The following is a 22,727-nucleotide window of genomic DNA, read 5'->3' on the forward strand; positions in this document are numbered from 1 at the left end:
GGAGAAGTCCAATACAATGACAACTACCATGAAATAGAGCGAACAACATCAGGGGATTAGCAAAGTGTTGCTACAGTTGCTGCTGCGAGGCTAAGATGCAGAGAGGATGAGCCGGTTTCCCAGAGCTAGCACAACAACTCCAGACAGCGAGAGTTAGCGAGATATTTGTTAAATTTCACAATAGCATACCCCACCTTTAATAATTGACTGACTTGATATTCTATGTTTTCAACATGATCGCCAATAGGGCTGACGAATTTGTCAAAAATATCTAACGAATATTGCATTTTAAATTCTGATTATTTTCTACAAATTAAACTGCTATATGTGTTCCATATAGTTATATAGCATAATCACATCACATCAAATACAGTCATGATTTTACTACTTGAGTTTAATGTAGTTTGACCAACTGACAGAATATTAATTAGCTAGTAGCTACAGATGAGTAAATTTACTGTACTTTAAGTTTTAGTTAAAATTGCAGTTGTTAAAATTGCAATAAATTGTTCCTTAAATGACAGTGAATAACAATTGCAAGCAATATACATGTTTCGTATTTACCGGTGCATTCAAAATATGCAAAAGACAAAGACAAATCTCAGCTGGGGAAGATGGGAAAATGTCAAAATGATACCACTACTGTGCTTTAGGAGGATGCAAATGTTTTAAACAGCAGCTCACAGTAATCTATTCATTGGGTGCAAGCAAGGAAGAGTAGCAAGAAAAAAATATTTCCACACCTGCAGTTGGCTTGGATTATGTTGGAACTGTGTCACCTGACACACCGCACACGCAGGCACAGACACAAAAATATGTATGGCCTCGTTCTTTAAGCAAGTAGCTTGTGCCTTCTTCTTGTTTTCATAGGTACACTCCTTGTCCTCCACCCCATCACCTCATACACATGCGCGCACACACACACACACACACACACACTCCATGAATCAGCATGTACAGTATTCAGTATGCAGGAGTGGAACAGCTCTTTTCAGCAGCCCATCCGTCACGATGAACCTACAGACATCGTCTCCTGATCTGCCTCTAATTAGAACAGGTCTCATTATGGAAGCATATCGCCCAGAGGTCGGGCGGGGCCAGACTGACTCTTCAGTACACCCCGGGGTCTTTGTTTCCTTCAACAAATGGGTCAGCCCTGAAGGAACCTTGGCTCTTCCACCAGTCTCCAACTCACACACGTCAGAGTCATGCTCTACAGCAGGTGGGCTCAACATTACTGTACACTGTCAGGGTCCGGCAGACACACGCTCATACAAAAGCTGTATTCAGCGCCTGTTCTTATTCTCTGTCCCGTTTCCAGCCTGTCTTGGAGTTAGCTGTTTGGAGGACACTTAGATCCAAAGCTCATTAGCAGAACCATGACTGCAAACATTTTTAGCAGGTGTTGCCTCAGCGGGAAACACTCTACCTGGCAGCTGTAATGCCTCTGTCATTAATGGACCTTTACATCATGCTCCATACATGCTCACACTGAAGGATGAGAAAAGAGGATGCAGGTCCCCCGAGTTGTACACAGCAGTGCAAACATACTTCGGCAGCCTTTTTTAAACAAATCTCTATTGCTTTTCAGTCATACTTTAACATCTCCATTAATTTTGTCCACCTCTTCTAAACAGTCTACACTTTAAATCTGTTAAGTAGATCAGTAAAAGTTGAGAAAAGGCAGAACGTAGGAGGAGAAAACACGATTTTTGTGCATCTGGGATACATATTAGCGAGGCCAGGCATGTAGGTCACATGATTGTTTCCTTTGAGCAATGTATGTATTTGAGCAGAGTGGAGATATCCGGGTTAATGAATAAAGCAGGTCGAGAGCTGGGCTGGGAGGGGCAAGGTGTGGCTCAGGGATACAACTTTTCTGCGTAGCCTTTATCAAAACAACAGCTGACGGCTGACAGTCTGCAGAAGAGATATAAAATAGTTACGCCACATCAGCGGTCTCCTACTAAATGCATAGGTACTGTATGTGGGGTTTCATTTCAACCAAACAATACAGCATCTGATATCAGTGAGTAGTTTCCCTTCTCTACCTGTGGTGTTTGAATGGAATAAAAACACACATGCTTGTCTTCAACACTGTAGTGTTCATGCATGTCTTTTTATACTAAATAGAGCTTTTGGCGAAAGTTCAATCGAAAATCACTTTATTACTCTTACTTTTCTTCCCACGCTATTCCTGCATCACTTCCACTTTCCCACACATTCCAATTGGTCCTCAGATGCTGTTCTTTAAATATCATTGCAATTGTATTCTGTATTTTGTATTAGACTACTGCTCCAGGTTGGCAATGGAGATTCTACTGAGAGTGTCCTTCAGCCACCTGCTGGCTTTCCTTCACCCCAATGATGGATGCAACCGCTGCCCAAGAGAACTAGAAATTTATCAAAGGTTGAGATGGACCACTTGTCAATGTTGCACTTGCCAGCTACTATTATGAATTTATAAAACATCTAAATATCTAAACATCTGTACATCTTGGACAAAGTCTCACCTTGTAGCTTCATAGGAAGTGATTTGACTCTGAGTAATTTGTTAATCATGTTGCTTACAGTGTGAAGGTACAGGTTGTAGGTCCTGGATCTTTAAAAGCTGATAGATGCTCATTAAAGGTAGAATTCTGACAATATAAACACACACAATCTCAAACTGTAAGGTGTTGTCTTTGACAGCGTCATTGTATTTCCTCTTGAAATATGCTTTCAATATAATAGGATAAAAGCTTTAAAATTCAGTGACAACTTATCTTTTTCCATTTTATGAAGCTGATCAAAGACACAAAGTATGTTGACCTCAGCAAGAAGCTTTAGTGAAGCCCAAAACAGCAACTGACTCACCAGACAATGGACAAATAACCCAGCATTAACTCATTTACTTCTGTGTGTGTCTTTATATACCTGCTGGAGGCCTTTTGTCAATAGAGCTGTTAGTCGCCAACAAATCAGAGTCTAATTTACAATGGGGTTTGACCCTGAGCAGCAGGGAGCCTACAGCACAGACACACTGTCTTATTAACAGATATACACAAACACATGCTGACATAAACACATTTATAAATAGGCATTTGTAAATAATTAAGATTGTGCACACAAACACATACATAGTATCACATAATATTCTTAAACACCTACAGTTACAAACACAAATGTAAGTGAAACATCCACTCACACACATTCACACCTACGTTTCTTATCTTATTCTCAAACGATCCTAAATTCCAGGTGCCCAGAGAGCACTGACCACACATTGGGAGCTCCAGATCCCTGACATTCCAAACAAACTGATGAGGCATAAAATGTGCTCAACTGTCTCTTCAATTGACAGCCACCCAGATAGCAGCCATTCACTGTCAACAGCCGTCTGTCTGAGGGACCTGTGTGACCGCTTAGTGCTAAAAATACAACCTTGTATCCGTATTAGTATACCCTCATAAATCTGTCACTGAGACAGGATGCTACTTAGTCTCTACACAGAACCACACACACTTCTATTCGCTGTGACAACACTGCTCGCTTGACCATGGCTCGGCCGTGATATCATGAGTCAGCACGCTGTGAGGGAGATGCATAATGATCATGGCAAAGCAGGGCTAAAGGGTGCCGTCTGTGATAATGGAAAACCTTATAGAATAGTAGTTCAGTGGATACAGCAGAACAAAATGCTAATAATTAAAAAAATTGAATGTATAAAAAACATCACATCATAGTCAACTTTGCAGTGTTCCCATTTTTTGCTCCATTAGGGCTTCAACAAGGATTACTAGAAAAAGTGTACAGATCTAATTGTGCAAATACTATTTCTGCTGACACTGATATTTGAAGGCTCTGGCCCAGCTGTTGTTGTGCTGAACTGCCAGAATACGATCAGGAAATGGAAGTGCAACACAGAGCTGAACACTGGCTATCTTTTACACTTCCCATAGTCCCTTATAGTCCTGTGTGGTACCATGAAAATAAAACCCAGACAAGGTACCAAACAAGACTTAAAGTAATCACTGTCCCCCACACAAATATTCATTTAAACTAGCTCCTGTGTTTTCAGAAAAAAAAGGACTAAGAGTAATAGAAAGCAGGACTAAGGAGAAAATTCAACCATTCAGAGGAAATCAACAGACCAAATGAAAAGACAGGATATGCACAGAGGAACAACCACCAGTGTGTTGGAAACACATCAAATAGAGATCCCATCTAGACAGTTTTTCACAGCTTGAAGGAGGCCCCACTTACAAGGTTAAACACTCCCCTGTCTCCTGAAGACAGACTTTATGAGCTGTAGTGGAGCCCAGCAAAGATGTGCAGAACAAGTGTCTGACCCACAAGCCCTGAGCTCTGAAGCCTGAGTTGCAAGTCACACAGAGCCAGCAAGGGTCGGTGTGGGCCAGTAATAGCCAGTAGGGGGGACAGCAGGGCCCATCAACATCCTGGAAGTTTAGGCCAAGCAAAGACATCAATCTGTCATCTCCTTCACATCTTAACTTCTCAGCCACCATTTGTCTTAACTGTCCTCCTACTGGAATTCTCATATTTAAGCCCTCTTGACAGCAACAAGTGCCCTAACAAGTGTCATTAAGCAGGACATTGTATCTCTATTATCTCCAGGGCTGCTGCTCTATAGCTGAACCTGACCTTTGACACACTGTGGAGGGGAGCTAGAAGAAATAGTATCGCTCTCCAGGGTTTAACTTAGCATTGCATACAGATCTATATGTTTGTTAATGTATGTTTTCTTTTCTTTTCATTACCTAATAGTTAAATACTAATGTCAGCGTGCTAACACACTCACAATGACAATGCTAACATGCTGATTTTTAGCAGGTATAATGTTCACCATGTTCTGTTCATAATTTTAGTTTAAAATCAAATCTCTTCATTGTCCACAAATGTGGAAATTTGTCTTTGGCTTCACAGGCTGATTAAAAACCACATCATAAAAAATCACAATACAAAAACACAATAAATAACACAACATACACAGTACAGACCATAACTGATAACCAGTGTAGAGACATTATGAATTTAGAAAGATTATCGCATTTGGTATGAAAGAGTTTTTGTAAATGTTCTTTGTTGCTGCAGCTGCAAGCCCGTTAGCCTGTTGGCATGGTAACATTTGCTACACAAAGTGAGGCTGATGGGAGTTTCATTACTACTGGTATCTGTTTATAAGCCAAAGTATTAGAAAAAGCATCAGATGATGCTGCTAGATGAAAAGTCATCCTTGGGGGAACAGATACCTGTACCAAATTTCAGGGCAACAACCTCATGGTGGCACTAAGGGAAAAGTCATAAGTACTAATTGTAAATACAGCATTTTTCTAAAGCAAATGTCCATAATAACTAGTAGGCTACTGTATAACTGAAGACAGACTCTTCTGAGATGAATCCATAACCATCTGCAGAGGTATGGTGGGGAACACCCTGTGAGCATGCAGCTGGGGCTTGTCGTGACAGAGATGGGATTGAGGTATCTCCACCAGTTTTTGCCAGGCAGGCTGTATATCAAAGCACTCATCCCCCTTTTATTAACAAGTCTGCCTGTCCACCACAGTAGGGAATGCATAAAACAGATGCAGCTGTCAAAGGAGAGGAGTGAGGAGTGGCCTGAGCTGCGCTCTGGGTGCTGGGAAACATGCCAGTCAGAGAGGAAGACTGTGGCTGAGACCTCAACACTGTCATCTTTATTGAGAGAGAAAAATATGTCAAAATTCATGCCAAAATCTGTCAGTTCAATGTTGCACTGCTTATCAGTGACCCATTTATCATCCATATGTATCAATCTGATTTCAACTTCAGCTGTCTTAACTATTTTTCCTGTTGTTTCATCAGTGTCTCCCACCTAACTGTAAAGAGTGGGAGGGAGTGGTGCAACTGGGTTTAGAATAGTGATTGCAAGATAGATTTTTATCCTCAGCTGGGCCCACCACCGCCAGCAGAGAAGAGTGTGGTCGCCCTTCAAAAATACACACACCCTTCTCAAATGCCCTTCCTTGGTATAAAGAGAAAGAAGTTGCAGCTGAATGGAATTCCCACCATAAAGGGATCTTTCTTTCACTGTTCATCTGAAAAGGGTAACCACATTCAGGGGGATTTCAATGCCTCAGAGCCAGCTTTTTCAATATGTTCGTATACATATGCGATTCCACTTTTAAAAGACAAATGGTCATCCTACGGGAACAGATCAAAGGATATCAGGATGTCAAATGTACTTGAAATGCGTAAGTCTCAAAGATCAGGGTCATTCATAGGCTTATAATTTCACTAAAATGAATTAGTTTAAATATGTAACACATGCTATAATGTCGTAAAAATATAACTTGTATATTACACATTCAATCATGTCATATTGTGGTTGTTTGAACCAGAATGGAACCAAACAGTATTTACAGCATATACGTCTATTTTGAGATTAGTTTTATCCTATGTAAGTGTCAGATCAGTGAGATTTGCCACTATGGACAAAAACAAAGGTGCTAGGATGTTTTGATGATGAGCAGAAAGTGTATGAAACTCCATCAGTCAGCTCTTTAGTCATGCTAGCAGTGTGGCTTCCGGGATGGCAATGTTGTCTGCTCATCCATCCATCCATCAGTGAAATATATCTTAACAACTGTTAGAAGGATTGTTATGAAATTTTGTACGGCCATTCTTTGGTGATCCTCAGATTTTTCATCTAGCGCAACCACCAGGTTGATATGTTTGGCTTTTAGTGAAATAGTTTGACAACTACTGGATGTATCCCATGAATATTCATGTTTCCCTCAGGATGAATTGTATTATTCAACCATTTTGGTGATCCTTAGATCCATGTTACCGTTTAGCTTAAAGCACTGTGATCATCACAATAATGTACAGTGACCACATGCAGAGAGTATCTAACTTCTAGCATTAAGGAGCTGAAGGCTTTGAAGATAGTGTAATTAATCTGGCTAATACTCATCCCTAAAGAGTCTTAACACCTATGAAAAGTCTGTCTTGGAAACAAAAGTGACAAAATGGCTTGTTTCCCATTTTGTGTATGAACAAACAGTTAAAGGTAATGTGCTGACTGTCTGCCCAAACCCATATGTATTCCAATCAAGAGTGCAGTGCTACTCAGCAGTTTTGAAGCTGCTCCTTGGAGGCAGGACAAAACATGAAGGAAAGCAAAGCCCCAGCAGCACACACAAAGAGAGCTGAGTATCCTGAACAGTGAGCAACTGTTTGGCCTGCCCACACTCTCTTAAATTCAGGATGTAGTCTGTGAGTCAGCACAGGCACTAAAATGGAATGAAAAACATTGGCAGGCCATTTAAATCTGTGTAGGCACCTCATATACCAACATGGAAACAACAACACCGTTAAGTCTGCCATGTCGTTTTACTATACTTTCCAAAACTTCTGTTGGTCAAGAGCACTGTAATCTTTGTTAAAAGCTGGTCAAACTGCTAGCGACCACATCACCAAACCCTTGATCCAGACCACCTCAGACAGTTCAGGACAAGCACTGAGGTTCCAATACAGCAGACAATTTCGGGTGGGCAATAATCCAAGCAATGACATGAGGATGAATTCACACCAATCAGACCATTGAAGGTACCAACCTTAAAACCTGATTGAGAACCTTGATTTACCTGATTAGTTTTGGCTGCAAAACCTGATAAACACGAGTTTCTCTAACAGGCCAATTTGAGGGTGTCACTGTCAGATTGAGAAATATGAGATGGAGACCTGCAGTGGCACCAGGAGCCAAAGGTCAAATGAACAGAGCTTGGTTGTTATTCATGCAGCATGAAAGGTGTCAGGGAGAAGTTTAAGGGACCACACAAACTGTGGGCTGCATGTAGACGGTGTCCTCCTATAGTCAGCCTTATTGAGTCACCACAAGAAGCACACGGCCTCTATGGTTTGGTTTGTCTGGAAAGTTAAAATAACCGCATAATTGAGCAACATTTCTCTCTAAACCAAGGGTACAGCCCACATGTTCTGAATTCATTTTTCATTCTCATGATTAAGTATCTAAAAATTTAAACAACCTGCAGCACAGAGCTGCAATGGGACGGCTATGAAAGCCAAAACTTTAATAACCCCCTGACCCGACTGCAATGTAAAATAACTTCCAAAGGAAACCGAGCTGCTTTATTGTGTGGGTGAAATGTAGGTTCACACACACCAATGTTCATGAAATGTTCCTGCAATACATGCTCAAGTTTTATAATCACACCCCTGCAGACACACACTCATACATACACACATAGAGCTCCTCAGCTTTTACTCAACACAGCTCCAGAGCACAATCTTTTGTAGAGAGAGTGTACATGGCAGAAAATAGGCTATAGGCCTGGTTAAAAACAAACTGCGAGCCAAGGCAATCACCTCTACTTCTGCACTGTAACATTCCACAAACTGATGACTTAAAATATACAAAATATGATGTGGTGAATGAGAATAATAAATTCATTCAATTTATTGTAAATTTGCACAACCAAATGCATATGTTATCAGCTACCCCCTGGAAAGTACCACAATATGTTTTGTGTATGTGACCAAGAGATTGGTGAAAACTAGGCAGTTAAAATAACAGAGCTGCAAAGGGCATTGCTACAACGACTTCATAAACAGGGATCAAACACCATGACGGCTTTCCCATGTGAACCAATATATATATATAATAAAATATCCATCTTGGTCTGTCATTGTTGTTCGTCAGGTCAGAAAAGGATTAAACAGTCTGGTTTCCACTACAGAGAGGCATGCCATAGAGAAACAACGGAAAACTGCATTCATTATAGATGAATGTGTGAAACATTGTTAAACGATTGTGAAATACAATCTGGTATATACTTGTAAAATTCACTCATACAGTTTGACATTCCCAGAGAATTCCCAGAAATTTGCTCACTCACCATGCATTAAACACACCTTTTAAAATACTGATGATATGATATTCCTACAATTCCAATACTAGAGACCACAGATTAATACATCTAGCGGACAGTCCTTTGCTGTAGTACTCAATCCTCATCCACTGAGCACAGCAGCTGGTTAGCTCCCGGGCAGAGCTGGAAGCCAACCCGGCCACATCATAACAGTACACTTATTCCACATGGACCCTGCCTTCTGCACCAGCCACAGAAGCTACAGGATAAATGTTAATCACTGGCACTCTAACTGAACAACTGAATGATGTAATAACATGATATGGTGTCTCTCAAAATGGGTAAAGAAAAGATAACCAAACCTATTAATTTAAAATATTTGCAGACACTGTAAATTGGAATATTGTGAGTTATTATATATTATTAGAGTAGTCAGTATTATGTCATTACTATGTCATCATTTAACAAGCCTGTCTATGATCTATACAGGTGCATCTCAGAGAATCTGAATATTGTGGAATATTTTAGATTTCCGTCAAAAAGTTAGATATTTATGTATTCTAGATTCATTACACATAAAGTTAAATATTTCAGGCCTTTTTTGTTTTAACTTTGATGATTACGGCTTACAGCTCATGGATTCAAAAATCCATGTCTCAAAATATTAGAATATTAGAGTAAATAATGGCCAATCAAGCACAGTCATACCATGGTCAGCAAACCAGTTATTAGTCGTTTTAGCACCGTGGGCAGGTGTGTAGTTCTGCTGGAACAGGAACATCTCAACATCTCTATAAAGCTTGTCAGCAGATGGAAGCATGAAGTAATCTAAAATCTCCTGGTAAACGGCTGCATTGACTCTGGACCTGATAAAACACAGTGGACCAATACCAGTAGATGACATGGCACCCCAAATCATCACAGACTGTGAAAACTGGACTTCAAGCAACTTGGATTCTGGTCCTCTCCACTCTTCCTCCAGAATCTAGGACCTTGATTTCCAAATGAAATGCAAAATTTACTTTGATCTGAAAAAGGACTTTGGACCACTGAGCAATGGTCTAGTTCCTTTTCTCCTTAGCCCAGGTAAAATGCTTGTGATATTGTCTTTGGTTCAGGAGTGGCTTGACACTAGGAATGTGACACTTTCACGCTCATTTCCTGGACCCGTCTGTGGGTGGTGGATTTTGATGCACTGACTCTAGCCTCAGTCCACTCCTTTTGAAACTCCCTCAAGTTCTTGAATTGACGTTTTGCTTGACAATCCTCTCAAGGCTGTGGTCATCTCTGTTGCTTGTGCACCTTTGAACAGCCAGCCCTTTCAGCAGTGGCCTTTTGTGGCTTACCCTCCTTGTGGAGGCTGTCAGTGTGTGTCTTCTGGACAAGTGTCAAGTCAGAAGTCTTCCCCATGATTATGGTTGTGTGAGTGAACCAGACTGAGAGGTTAAAGGCTCTTCTGAAGTTGACATTTTTGTATTATACTTATTATTCTTTATTCTAATATTCTAATATTTTGAGATATGGATTTTTGATTTTCATGAGCTGTAAGGCGAAATCATCAAGATTAAAACAAAAAAAGGCCTGAAGTATTTCAGTTTATGTGTAATGAATCTAGAATATATGGAGGTTTCACTTTTTGACTTAAATTACTTGGAAAAAATGAACTTTTCTATGACATTCTAATTATCTGAGATGAAGCGGACATACTATTAATCTGGCAAGGGGAAATTCAAGTCAATTATTATTATCCACGAGCTGAACTCGGGTTTCCAGCCAATTCCTTACGGACTGAGTTACTGCCGCCATGCAGTGGATCTGTAGCCATTCTAGCAGCACTGTGACTTTTGTACCATGGTATAGCAGTCCTCTGAGCAAATTACTAACATCAGAATGCTAACATGCTCACAATGAAAATGTTAACATGGTGATATTTGTAAAGGTTGTACACTCGTAGCGACGATGCAAGAAATTTTAATTATTATTATTAGTCTTCTATACCCTGAAGAAGGGTAAAAATAAATTATTAAAATATTTTATGGCATTGTGGCTACGAGTGTGCAACTGTTTTCCTCCACACCTGTATTTTCATCGAGGTCGGCACCTCTCCAACACTGGTGTGCATTTGTCCTCTCTGCTGCTGATATTTTTGGTAATATTATGGTAATATTTAGCATGTCATCTTAATTTACGTGTTAGCACACAACTTTTCGTAATCAGCACTTAATGCAAGTACAGCTGAGGCTAAATGTCATTAGTTTTCGCAGGTATTTGGTCATAAGCCAAATAATTGGACAAATTGGTGTGTTAGCCAGCTGGTGGCGCTACAGAAAAAGCTACACCTGTTGACTTGTAATATAAAAATCTCATGTTGTGATATTTGTTTAGAATTTATTAAATGTAACAGATTTGTTAAATTTGGATCCATCACATGTTATAGTATTTTGAAAAGTTCTGAAGTATCATGTTAGGTCAAGCAGAGTGCACCAAACCAGCTGACCGTCAGCTGATTTAAACAGGTACCGATGATGAATGACACCTCAAACAGTCTGTTTGAGCTGCCAACTCCTCATTCTTCCCTGTGGTTCCTTCCTGCTCCATGCTGCTGTTGTTGCTGCTGATGAATATCTGTGCTGCTTACTCCCTCTACCAGCCCAACCTCCCCATGTTAAAGTATTGCTTATCAATTTGCTTGCAATGACATCTCTTCCTTTGAGCATTATGTATGTTCCATATGTCATGGTATGTATCTGCTGAGGGCAGAACCAATGGCGCCAACTACTAAAGATTTTCAATTTCCACAACAAAGTTCACCTTCAATGATGAGAGCGGATCTAGATTCAAATCAAATTATCCAGAGGTTTTTACATTATCTTTTGGCTTATAGCCGTGGGGGATCTCCTGTTCAAATGGCTGAACCAGCTGAAAAAATCTCAGTGGGGAGAGCGATGAGAAAAAAAAACTCTCCTCCATGAAATTAATCCTCAAATACTCAGCCAGCAAAGACAGGAAAATAAATTATTAACACCAGCAGGTCAATACTTTTTGTATAATAGCTTGATTTAGACTCCTAAATCACAATTTGATTTCCTTTATTAATAATAATTCAACCCTACCCACGTGAAGGATCACCATGTCGAGCGTGTCAACAGTAGAAATGTGATCAAGGCCCAAATGAGAGATCAGAGGGCTTTCTATCTCGACTAAATCTGTGGCAAAGACTGTCGCTGGATTACAGCGCATGGGAAATACATGGTGCATGGTCAGAAAGGAGTTCTTTCCCCAACATATTTCTTTGAGTTAAACCCTGATCAAAAGAATGTTAAAGTGAATCCAGCACACTGAATACATAGCCAAGCGGGCCACACAACGACTTCTGTCTCTCCAACACTGTGCTCACAGGTGTGTTTTCATGGTTTGTATTAAATACAGGGTCAGAAGTACAAATATGTCCTACATTGAGATCCCAGATCTCCTGCTTTTGCACAGGGGAGTAAAAACTTCGTCCTTAACTCCACTTTACTCCTCCACACAAACAACTCTCACTCTGATGCTATGCTGCCCTCTGTTGGTCACGCCCATCCTTACATCAGAACTGCTGCCTGAATTGTATTCAAAATTGCCTCTTATAAAACTTTTATAGGCATGTCACTTACATATGTACAGATTTTATGGTGATCTCATAATGTCTGGGTTAGGATAAAATCTTCAGGTTAGGTTATTGTTATGGTATTGTCAAACATTAACCATATTCCAAGATTGCAGCATAGTGTATCCAAATAAAGTTATTAAATCTGTGCCATATGCTCATTCATTGCGTACATGTGGGTGAAATAAGGTGCTATTGAGTTCAAAAATTAGGTCTTCATCCAGGATATATCCTTCATGTCCTCTTATTAATTACATTTTGGTCGGTAGATAATAAAAAGTGAAGGACACAGGGAAACAATAATAATGGTATGGTTCAATGGTTCATTTTCTCAGTTATTTTCAGGTGTACATCCTCACCAACACCAAGGATCCGGTAGAAATGGAGACAGTCATAGAATAAAGGAAGCAAAGTAGCTGGCTTGTGACTAAAAGGGGTCAAATCCCCAAATGAATCAAGCTTGTAGACTGATAAAGCCTTGGCATCTAACAGCCTCAGTGAAGCTGTGAGGTGACCAGAGTAGAAAAGTATGACAGAGCTGAAAAAGCTCTCACATGGAGTCACATAAACATGAAGAATGACACTGGTGAATAAAACAAAACTTTTTTTTTAATTACAAAAAAAAAGGTTTAAAAAGTGGCCTACCACACACTTTCCAGCCACACAGAGAGAAGTATCATTCTGCCCACAAGGCGTCCCATTGATCACTCTGTCTGACTGCCGCACGTAGAACCTGAACCCTATGGCCCGGCAGTTGAGTTCACAATGCTGATCCCCAGGAACTGAAGGGAGATTTAGGAGATTGTGACACATATCCAGAAATTTAGACAACATATTAGTAACACAGTGCACAGTGATGAAACAAAGTACAACAGCCAGATAGGTTGATAAAGAACAATGGAAAACATGACAGACAGCACATAGTACAAATCAGTCAACATCTTTACATGTAGTATATAATATGCTTTCTTTCATCATGTGTCTCTCTGATACAACTACAATGTGTTAACATTAAATTCAATACTTAGTAACTTTGTGAAATATAAGGAATAGCTGGATTTGTAGAGCACACTGAATGCACATTCAAAGGATGAGAACTTTTTCGAGACCTTTTTTGCTGCATAGAAATATTCAAAAAACCCAGTAGTGAGCCACGATGAGGACCCCGATCCTTGCTCTTTACATTTTTTAGGTGCTTTATCAATTAGATACCATACACCTAACAACACGGTGTTTCTTAAATAGATCTAAAACAGTATGTGTATGCACTGTTCAAGATGGGTGTCAAATAACACAGACTCAACCTCATACATTTACCTGAGGTTATTTACAGTAATCTTTACATCTGCATTACCCGTCAGTCACGGCTGCAGCACAAAGAAGAGATCTCAAAATACACATCTGTTTGACAGGATATTAATTTGGAGACTGTTCTTTCCATTAGTGTTCCCAGAGAAATTACATTTCAGGATGTGTTTTGACCGTTGCCTGGATACTTCAGGTGAGTAAGGTCAGAGAGTTCCTTTGAATAAACATTTATCAGGGAACCTACAGACCGGTGACATACTGCAGTGCTTACATCACAACACACCTTAGTTCATACAGGTCATAGGTCAGGCAGCTGGAGAAGTAACTAACAGTGAAAATGTGATTCATGGTGAAATGTGTGTGACCTTAAGATTGTGTCGAGTACTTTTTAGGATTAGGATCCTGATTATCTTAGTCATCTGAGCACGACCCTCGACTCAGGTTTGGGATTTTTAACCATACTGTAGGTATGGCAATGTGGGTCTGTTGGTCGGTCAGTCAGTTCACCACTTTAGTCCATGCCATCAGATTTTGTACATTTATTATGGCCTGCTGATTTTGGTGATTCACAGATCTTTACTCTAGCACCACCATGAGTTTGACATTTGTGGTTTAGAGAAAATGATCCATTATATTTGGTAGACACATTCATGTCGTCCTCAGGATGAATTGTAATCATTTTGGTGACCATAACCATCATCAAGCCAACATTTCAATTTGTCCTGTACTTAAATTTGTGACCAAACAATCAGCAAAACTACCGATAATCTAGAAAATTGGGAAATTAAATATTACCTGCTAGGCATTAGCAAGTTACTATTTAGATAGATAGATAGATAAACAGATAGATAGATAGGGTTCACAGGGAAACTTTTCCTTTTCATAATCAAAAGTGAAAATAATATTAATATGTACATACTGCACATACATACATAAATACAACCTACCCTCATTGAAAGGTTCCCACTCGTACAGTCTGCCCATGAAAGGTTGGTTGTTGTATGAAGAACACTGGACGGCCCTGATGTGTCTGCTGGATGGAGGACAGGCCTGAGAATGGACCATACACACACATAAACATCTACACACATACATTTATTTTCCATAAAGACGCAGAGTCCAACGTGTAAACATTTCTCATCGACACGCTCCGTAGCCATTGATTGACTGCTGCAGTCAAGCTTCTCTGTTTTTACTGTGTCCCCCCTGTGCTTGTAGCTCAGGCTTTAGTTGCCAAAAGTAGTTAGATTCCAGTATTTATGAAGGCTCACCAGCGAGCCCTCCTTGACATCCCTCCATATCTCCTTTGTCTAAACAAACCCCTGGTCTGCTTTACTTTGCCTGAATATCTGTGTCATCGCACACCAGAGACAATATACAGAACCAGACACTGAATTTATTTTAATACACAGGATGGCTTCCATAAAGGCAAAGTCCATCTCCACACTTCTGCATTAGAGCTGGGCTTTAACAGCTAACTACATTTCCTAAGCCAGTAGCTCCACCAATATGTTTTACTTAAGTTGTCAGTGGAATTTAGTGTTAAGTATTAAAAAGCTACTAATGTGTCTGTCCAAAATATATAATGCAGGAAATCTAAAGTAGGCTATTTGCCTGTTCTAGATGAGTTCTATAATAATGACGGATCTTGTCACCTTGTGGCCCATTATGTGTTTTATATAGTGTGTGGACAATAGAGCTCTGTGCAACAGAGAATAACTGAGAAGATCCAAATTAAACAAACATATCGTGCAACATCACCTACGCCACTTCTTGCTGGTAGCGGTAGCAACCACAAAGTTAATAATTATTCACTTCCTGTTTAATTCTTATTTAATCAGAATCCAATTACATCACTGATGATGTGTCCCAGTGCACCAAATACTGAGGCTCAAACTCAGGTGATGGAGAATTTGTCAGACTACCTCAAATCTTGAGTACATCTGAAATAGAAATCAAGAATCAGTTCCATTGGACATCGTTTTTTTTTGTCTAATTTCTCACTGTTGTCCAGCTCCGAAAAAAACAATAGCTGTGTTTTAAAAACAATAACATAATGCCACAATCTGAGCCTAGCCTATTAAATTTAGTGACAGTAGTCACCTCACGCAGTTGTAAAGTAGATGACTGACACATCACTCCTTCACAACATAAACACAAACCCCTCTACACCTGTGCCACTCCCTGAATATATTAAAATCTAACTGGACTGAAAATGATTTTTGAATTGCTTTCAGATTCAAATCTTCTGGCAAAAACTGAGCTGGGGTCTGGCTGTGCCATTTGAGCCGTGGAAGAATCATAATGTCCAAGGAAAGGTCTAACATTTTTATCTTTTGCTGTAACATTTGGTTCTGTGTAACAAACCTAAATAAGATGGAGATAACACCATTTACATCCAGGGAGGTGAAGCTGGTAGAGGTCTACAGATACCTGGGGGTTCACCTTGACAACAGACTGGGCTGTAAGTATAACACTGAGGCTGTCTACAGGAAGGGAAATTTTGGATAACACTTCATATCCTCTGCTCGAACAAACTGGTCGGACAACTCAGTTGGAGACTCCTTCATGACTCCCCTCTGGGCAGGGAGAGGAGACTTATTTCTTCTGAAGGACAATTCACATTTTACACTCATTTTTACTTTATGTATGTATAGTAGCATAGTAGTGGAATGAATACATATTGTACATTTTTTTAATCATACATTATTTTTTTATCTCTTCACCTACCTCAAGTTTGTCACATACCTTGTGTGTTTTGTGTAAGTTGTGTATGTTTCGTAACTCTGTAATTTATTTTATTATGTAAACAGTAACATTGCAATTTCCTTCCTCGGATGCAGCACTTGAAGTGGAAAAAAATAGGTGTCAGTACTCTGCATTCACATGTCCCCCCGACCCCCTAACCCTAGCGGTTTGATTTTTTTGTGGGTTGTTTTTATTCATTAAATTATTAAGAAAAATGCTCTACATGGTGGTAAGTCTCTGATTTCTTAATGCTAAGTACTAACTTGTCAATAATCATTCATGCAGAACAACAAGTCAACAAGACAGGATTTAACATTATCTTGAAGAAATATTTGATGCTGAAATATAAGAATACGGGTCTTCCCAAGCAGATTTTTAGCATTACACTCTTAATTTACTGCATTCTGGAGACATTTTCTGCACCCATTTAAGGTGGAAATGTCTTTATTTATATGAAGGGAAACACAAAATGGCAGGTGACTATATTTTTGTTACTTTTTTTGGACAATGCACATTTGTTTCTTTAAATTGCATTGCATGTTTTTGATTGTGCCAATAAATTGTTCTCAAAGCATTTGCATTTGTTATTCAACATTTCTTGTTGCAAGCTAACAAATGCTTTAAAAAAGTGGTGGAGACATTCTGATCCTGACATGTCCCCAGCGTCCCCAGTGGAAATGACACCTATGGCAGTCAGACATTTTTAAAATTCCTGCTACATCCAGACTGTGACTGGTTGGTTCACAAAAAGTGACCATGACGAGCTACTTTCTGCACACAAATGCATGAAAGGTACCCGAGCTTCTCTTCTCCCTCCACTGTCGGCACCGAAGGAGATTAGCAGGCAGGCGAGAACGGGAACAGGTGAGTGTCACATAGTGCCCAGAGAACCTGATATGGAGAGGGCAGAGAAGAGTACCAGCAGCTTGTGAGAAGTGCCGGTATGCAAGAAAAAGTCCCGGGACGCTAAAGAGTAAAATGCGTACCGCGTACCGGTGCATACCGGCCCACTTCAAGAACTGCTTGGATGTATAAAGTACCTTTCTATCTACCCGTCTACCTGTCTGTGAATAACAAATCAGAACAATAAACTAAATCTGTGTTGTTATTTATCCATTAAATGGCCATGCTTAAGCAACATGCTAAAAAGAAGGAGAAGGTGCAGATTTGCATACATTACTGTTGCAGATCCTGTAGTGAGCATGCTCCCCTGTGCAGAAGGAAGTAGGCAGTGGGTTATAGGGTCTCTCTTGGTGCTGCTGGGGTCCAGACATCTGGCTGCCTGATTGTAGCTCCTGCTGGATCTGAGCCTGGTTGATCGAACCGGGCTGGTAGAGGGGGGCCCAGACTTGTTTATTTTTGGGCTTCTGTGCCCTGGGCTGCGTGTAGGGTCTGCTGTAGCGGTTGACGTTGTTGGAGGCGTCTAGGTTGTTTGATTTCTGCCCACCATGGCCTCTAGTGGTAGGGTAGTGGGTATCAGCAGAGTGTCTCTGCCTGCGGGGGTGAGCCGTCCCAGAGCCCTGGCTTGTGTCCGTCTGCAATGGAGCAACATAGGGAGCTCTCCCGTAGCCATACCTCCCTGGGGTGATGTGAGTGACCCTCCTGAAGACACAAACATGTGGAGATCAACAACTAAACCAAAGACTGTGTACTGGTTATCACGTCTTTCTCTAGACCTACACATGTCCATACTAACACAGAATTGTATTCAGTTACCTATCGTCTGTCTCCTTAAGTCAACCAGAGACTGTCCAACAAAGGCCATCCAGTATATTTGGATCACTATCTTCTTTTATTGGACTATGTTTTAGTCCAATTTCTTTCTTCTTTTTTGACTGAGGAAACTGTCTTCATCGGAACTACAACTTTTGAGAGGCATCCAGATCCCGGTAGCAGAATTCTGGGAGCTTTTTTTGTTATTTGGCTGCTTAGATTCCAACTCAAACAACCCCCCATTTCTCAGCTGTCAGTGCTATTTGTTTAAAGGCAAGCACAGGAAGGAGGTCACAAAGCTGCCAAGCACAAGCCGAGCCTTTGACTCCATTCATAAAAGACTAGATTTCCACTGAAGGGCAGTCAGATGGCCCACATTGATGGCTCCAAAGAGTCACTTTTAGACCAGGCTGCTCAGCATGCAGCACAGCCGTACAGGCTCTTTAAGGACTTGCAGATCTAAACAAAGACAAGAGCTGCATTACTGAAAAAAGTTCTTCACTGACCATCATGACAGTTGAATCACTTCGAACAGACGTAGAGTTTTTAGACACAGTTTTTTTCTACAGTATTTCTTTAGTGCTTAAAATGTAACACTCAGGTTAAATCAATCATTTGGAATTATTTAAAAAATTATATTATAGATAGAATAATTTACTCTTTTGCACTATTTGCAGAGCAACTTGTGTCAAAAGCTTCAGATGGATGACAAGTTAAAGTAAAAAGGCCACATAAAGTGTCTCAGGTATTGAGCCACCATCCTTGTCATAGATTCTCTGGAACTCAGCTGGGAGGATGAACACCATTCTTCCTAAAGACTTTCCCTAATTTAATGTTGATGGTGTTGATGGAGAGTGCTATCTAAAACATCAGTCTCCCATGGGTGTTCAACTGATTGGGGATCTAGTCACGATGAAGGCCAATAATATCATAATAACATAATTTTCATATTCATCAAACTATATATTGAGCCTTCGTATCCTGTATGTGCATGAAAATTCCAATTGTAAGTACAATGATTTCAACCCCTCAGCTTATTTTGTAACCAATCCCATCATCCTGTGCAGGATGATACAGTACCTGCGTCCACCAGGCCGAGTCTCCTTCTCCTGCCTTGGTTCTCCACGATTGCTGCTGTTGGAGGACCTGCCTGTGTCGCGGTGCAGAGGAACTGTTGGCCGTAGGGCTGAAATCACATGGCCGGCTTGCTGGGGGTGAATGCCAGCTCTTCTGGAGGGGTATTGGGATGGAGTAAAAGCAGGCAGACAGGGTCTGCTCTGCTCTTGTACCCCTCTTCCACAGGTCCGGGAACAGGTTGACCAGGGCCCCCAGGCACCCCAGGAGCCCTGGATATCTCCATGCTCTGTCCTGAACTTCTGTTGGGATTCTGCCCTCTGAGTAACCTGTATGGAGATGAAACAACCACGATTAGCAACACCACAGGGCGCAAACAAATGGGATAGTGCCACACAAACTGAATGCCAAGGACTGATGGTAAAGCCTCCATCAACGAGACTTTAATCTCCTTAGATCATGGCCTTGTATAAAGGCTCAAGTCAGTGACCTCATCTCATCAACATGACTATCCTGCCCCTCCGCCTCTCACCACTGTCCATAAAGCAGACCTCTGTTCACGGTTATAAAGCCCTGATTTGGCCGATTAGTGGGTGTCTGTTAGTGGCCTATCCCCTATTGGCTACCTGCTTTTCTCACTGTTGACTCTATCCCTCTGTGCAACTTTGCCAGGGCCATATTAGCAATGATCACTGCACTCACTGTTTGAGGGACCTGCCAGGAGAAGTCCTGAGCCAAGCCGGCTTTATTCATGGAGCCGTGTGGAAATCCTGCTCTTTAAGGAGCACTTTGTCTCCATTCACAGCAACCTCTCTGGGCAAACACATGGCCGTAGTAAAAGCTCAGCTGCCTTTGACTTGTAGCGGATGGAAAGAGAATACAGAAGCAGTAGGGAGAGTTGGCAGGAAGTTTTTCTCCTGTCAATCAGTGCTGTGTAGCTATTCAAAGAGAACTCAGACCCCCCCCCCCCCCCCCCCCACCTCTTATACCCTGCTTCAGCCTTTGTAACTCAATGCCACTGTCATCTCTTGGGTCAACCATAGGTCACACAGCTGGACGCCGATGGAAGCACATGGAGCTGACTTGCACCATCCCCCTCTAACCTGACCTGGATAGTTGATCAGTCAGTCAGCTTCACCCACGAGGTGCATCCACAAGTTTCTTCCCTGAGGTTTCTGTGTCCAGAGGTCAAGAGGAGGTTTGCTGACAGCTGACACAAGTCCTCTCTGTTTCACTGCAACCCACAGAACTTTTCTCTCATACTCTCATGACAAGTTAACAGATTAGGACCCTGGTCAGGTTCCCCCTGGGATTACTCTTGCTTTTCACACATACTGGGACGGAAGAAGTAAGATTTAAAGTCTAAAACTGGCATTTGGCTATGCTAACAAGACACAATCATGCATGCCATCTTCCACTAGATGAGTGTTCCACTAGCCTGTGCCAACCGCGCGATTAGACTGGTAGATAAAACAACAAGAAAGATTCCTGGAAATATTCAAGGGAGGTCTACCATCATGTGGTGAGTGTGTCAAACAGATCAAACATTAGAACACAGGGTTTTTTTTCCACAGTACCACCAACTGCTACGCAACTGCTGCTCACCTTCCTGTGGTCTGTTGTGTGTTGGCAGTCCAGGGGGTCTGACCAAAGCGAAAGCAGGAGGACAGAAACTCTACAGAAAACAGACAGAAGTGATTACAGGTGATACGTGTGGCAACATTGGTTTATAATCAAAAATATACATTTAGGTGTGATGATAACTAAAGATCGCTAAATTGAGAGATGGATTATCAGAGAATGAGACAGTAAGTAAGTAAGTATGAAAGAAACAAGAAATCCATGATTGATACAATCACTCTGACATTACCTGACAATCCAGACACAGGTTCCCTGCATAGCTCCTGGATTCTTAAAGTTGGACAGTCTAAGTGAAAATAGAGACATTTACATTAGCATACACCTGTATGGTGACATTTTCAACACAAATTCTCTCTGTGTGGCCGCAGTGCAGACGCACTGGAGGGTCAAACCCCAGGGGAACTCTGTTCATCTACAGAAAAAGAGTCCACTCAGATTTCTTGTCTGACATGCATTCCTAGAAAAACAAACAGTTAAGAGTATCCACATGTAAATGATACGACTTTACTGATAGCTATGTGCCAGGAATGTCAACATCTGACACTTTTTGCCACTAGATCCCTCAAGACACTGACTGGGGGGGGGCTTGACCATGTGAGTGGATCTCTCTGACCTCTTGCTCCTTATGAGGGAGCCCCCCTGCTGAAAAACTGTTACCCCATTAGACAGCAGGTCTGAGGTCCAGCAAGGTTAGGACTTTCACCCCTCACCCCAGACCATATAACTCAGTCTTACTTCGCACAAGGATTTTAGGGAATGAAGAAAACCTACTACACAGTTCATTATTCTATTGTTATTATTATTGTTATTATTATCATCATTATTATTACTTTTGTTATTATTATTATTATAGCCATGTAATCGACATTATCAGCCCACATATCTTCACGTCGACGTACCTGTAGGTTACTGATGCGGGTCTGGTAAAGTATTGGCTACTTCACTGTACTTTCTGAGTATCCTACACTGTAGCGTTTACAGATCCATTTCCAAGCGCAGGTATCTTCACGGTCGACACATTAATCCAGGTGGAAATGCAGGCTTTCTCCCAAGAGCCTTTGTGCTAAGCCATGTATGTCAGTAAATCCGTACCCAGAGTTGTGAGTCAAGTCCTGGCGCAGTTGAAACCCCGGACCTTGGTCATCATGGTGATCCCGGCGGTTTTGCTTTTACGCACACAGACACAGAATGACAGAAAGCTGGAAAGTGACACGGCAAAACAACCTCTGCTGCGCCCCCTACCGCAGCAACCACTCTCTCTCTCTCTCTCTCTCTCTCTCTCTCGTGTGTGTGTGTGTGTGTGTGTGTGTGCGTGTCATGTAAAATATGTAGGTGTGTGTGTGTCTCCTCCATTTCCCACTCCATGAGTGGCGCGCTTGGTTGTGTGGAAGAAAGCGCGCGCGGAAATGTTCGTATTGGAGACACAGGCAGAAACATTTACCAAATGAAATGAATGCAAAGTTCAAAGCTGGACACAAAAGGGAAAGTATATCGCATTTCAAAAACCCAGAAAACCTGAAACGTGACATCAACACAAGACAGCAGAACACTAGCCTTACTTTTGACTCATCAAACTCTACAGCATTGTTAACATTGTAAAGAAGTAGAATCAACAGCAATAAAACAAATGTACTCTATACTGTATTATACAAAATTGAAGTACAGCAGGATTAAAGGGTCAGTTTATACCAGTCACACAAATTAATTCCCACTTACCTCTGTGG

The 22,727-nt window shown here is 41.1% G+C and overlaps 1 protein-coding gene across 1 annotated transcript in view; it reads right to left on the minus strand.

Moving 5' to 3' along the window:
- The window catches only part of LOC119890788 (thrombospondin type-1 domain-containing protein 4-like), a 48,998-nt gene extending 26,805 nt beyond the window's left edge, over nucleotides 1-22,193 (minus strand). The window contains exons 1-7 of the mRNA XM_038702189.1: nucleotides 21,903-22,193; nucleotides 21,233-21,289; nucleotides 20,968-21,037; nucleotides 19,369-19,691; nucleotides 17,751-18,177; nucleotides 14,775-14,877; nucleotides 13,165-13,301 (exon numbers count right to left, since the gene is read on the minus strand). Of these exons, the coding sequence (XP_038558117.1) occupies nucleotides 13,165-13,301; nucleotides 14,775-14,877; nucleotides 17,751-18,177; nucleotides 19,369-19,691; nucleotides 20,968-21,037; nucleotides 21,233-21,261 (1,089 nt within the window). The 5' untranslated portion in view covers nucleotides 21,262-21,289; nucleotides 21,903-22,193. The remainder of the gene's footprint in view (nucleotides 1-13,164; nucleotides 13,302-14,774; nucleotides 14,878-17,750; nucleotides 18,178-19,368; nucleotides 19,692-20,967; nucleotides 21,038-21,232; nucleotides 21,290-21,902) is intronic.
- Nucleotides 22,194-22,727: the final 534 nt, after the last annotated feature.

The sequence above is a fragment of the Micropterus salmoides genome, unplaced genomic scaffold (assembly GCF_014851395.1).
Source record: "Micropterus salmoides isolate LMB-PRFRI ecotype aquatic unplaced genomic scaffold, ASM1485139v1 Ms_hic_scaffold_6, whole genome shotgun sequence".
Classification (NCBI taxonomy): Eukaryota; Metazoa; Chordata; class Actinopteri; order Centrarchiformes; family Centrarchidae; genus Micropterus; species Micropterus salmoides.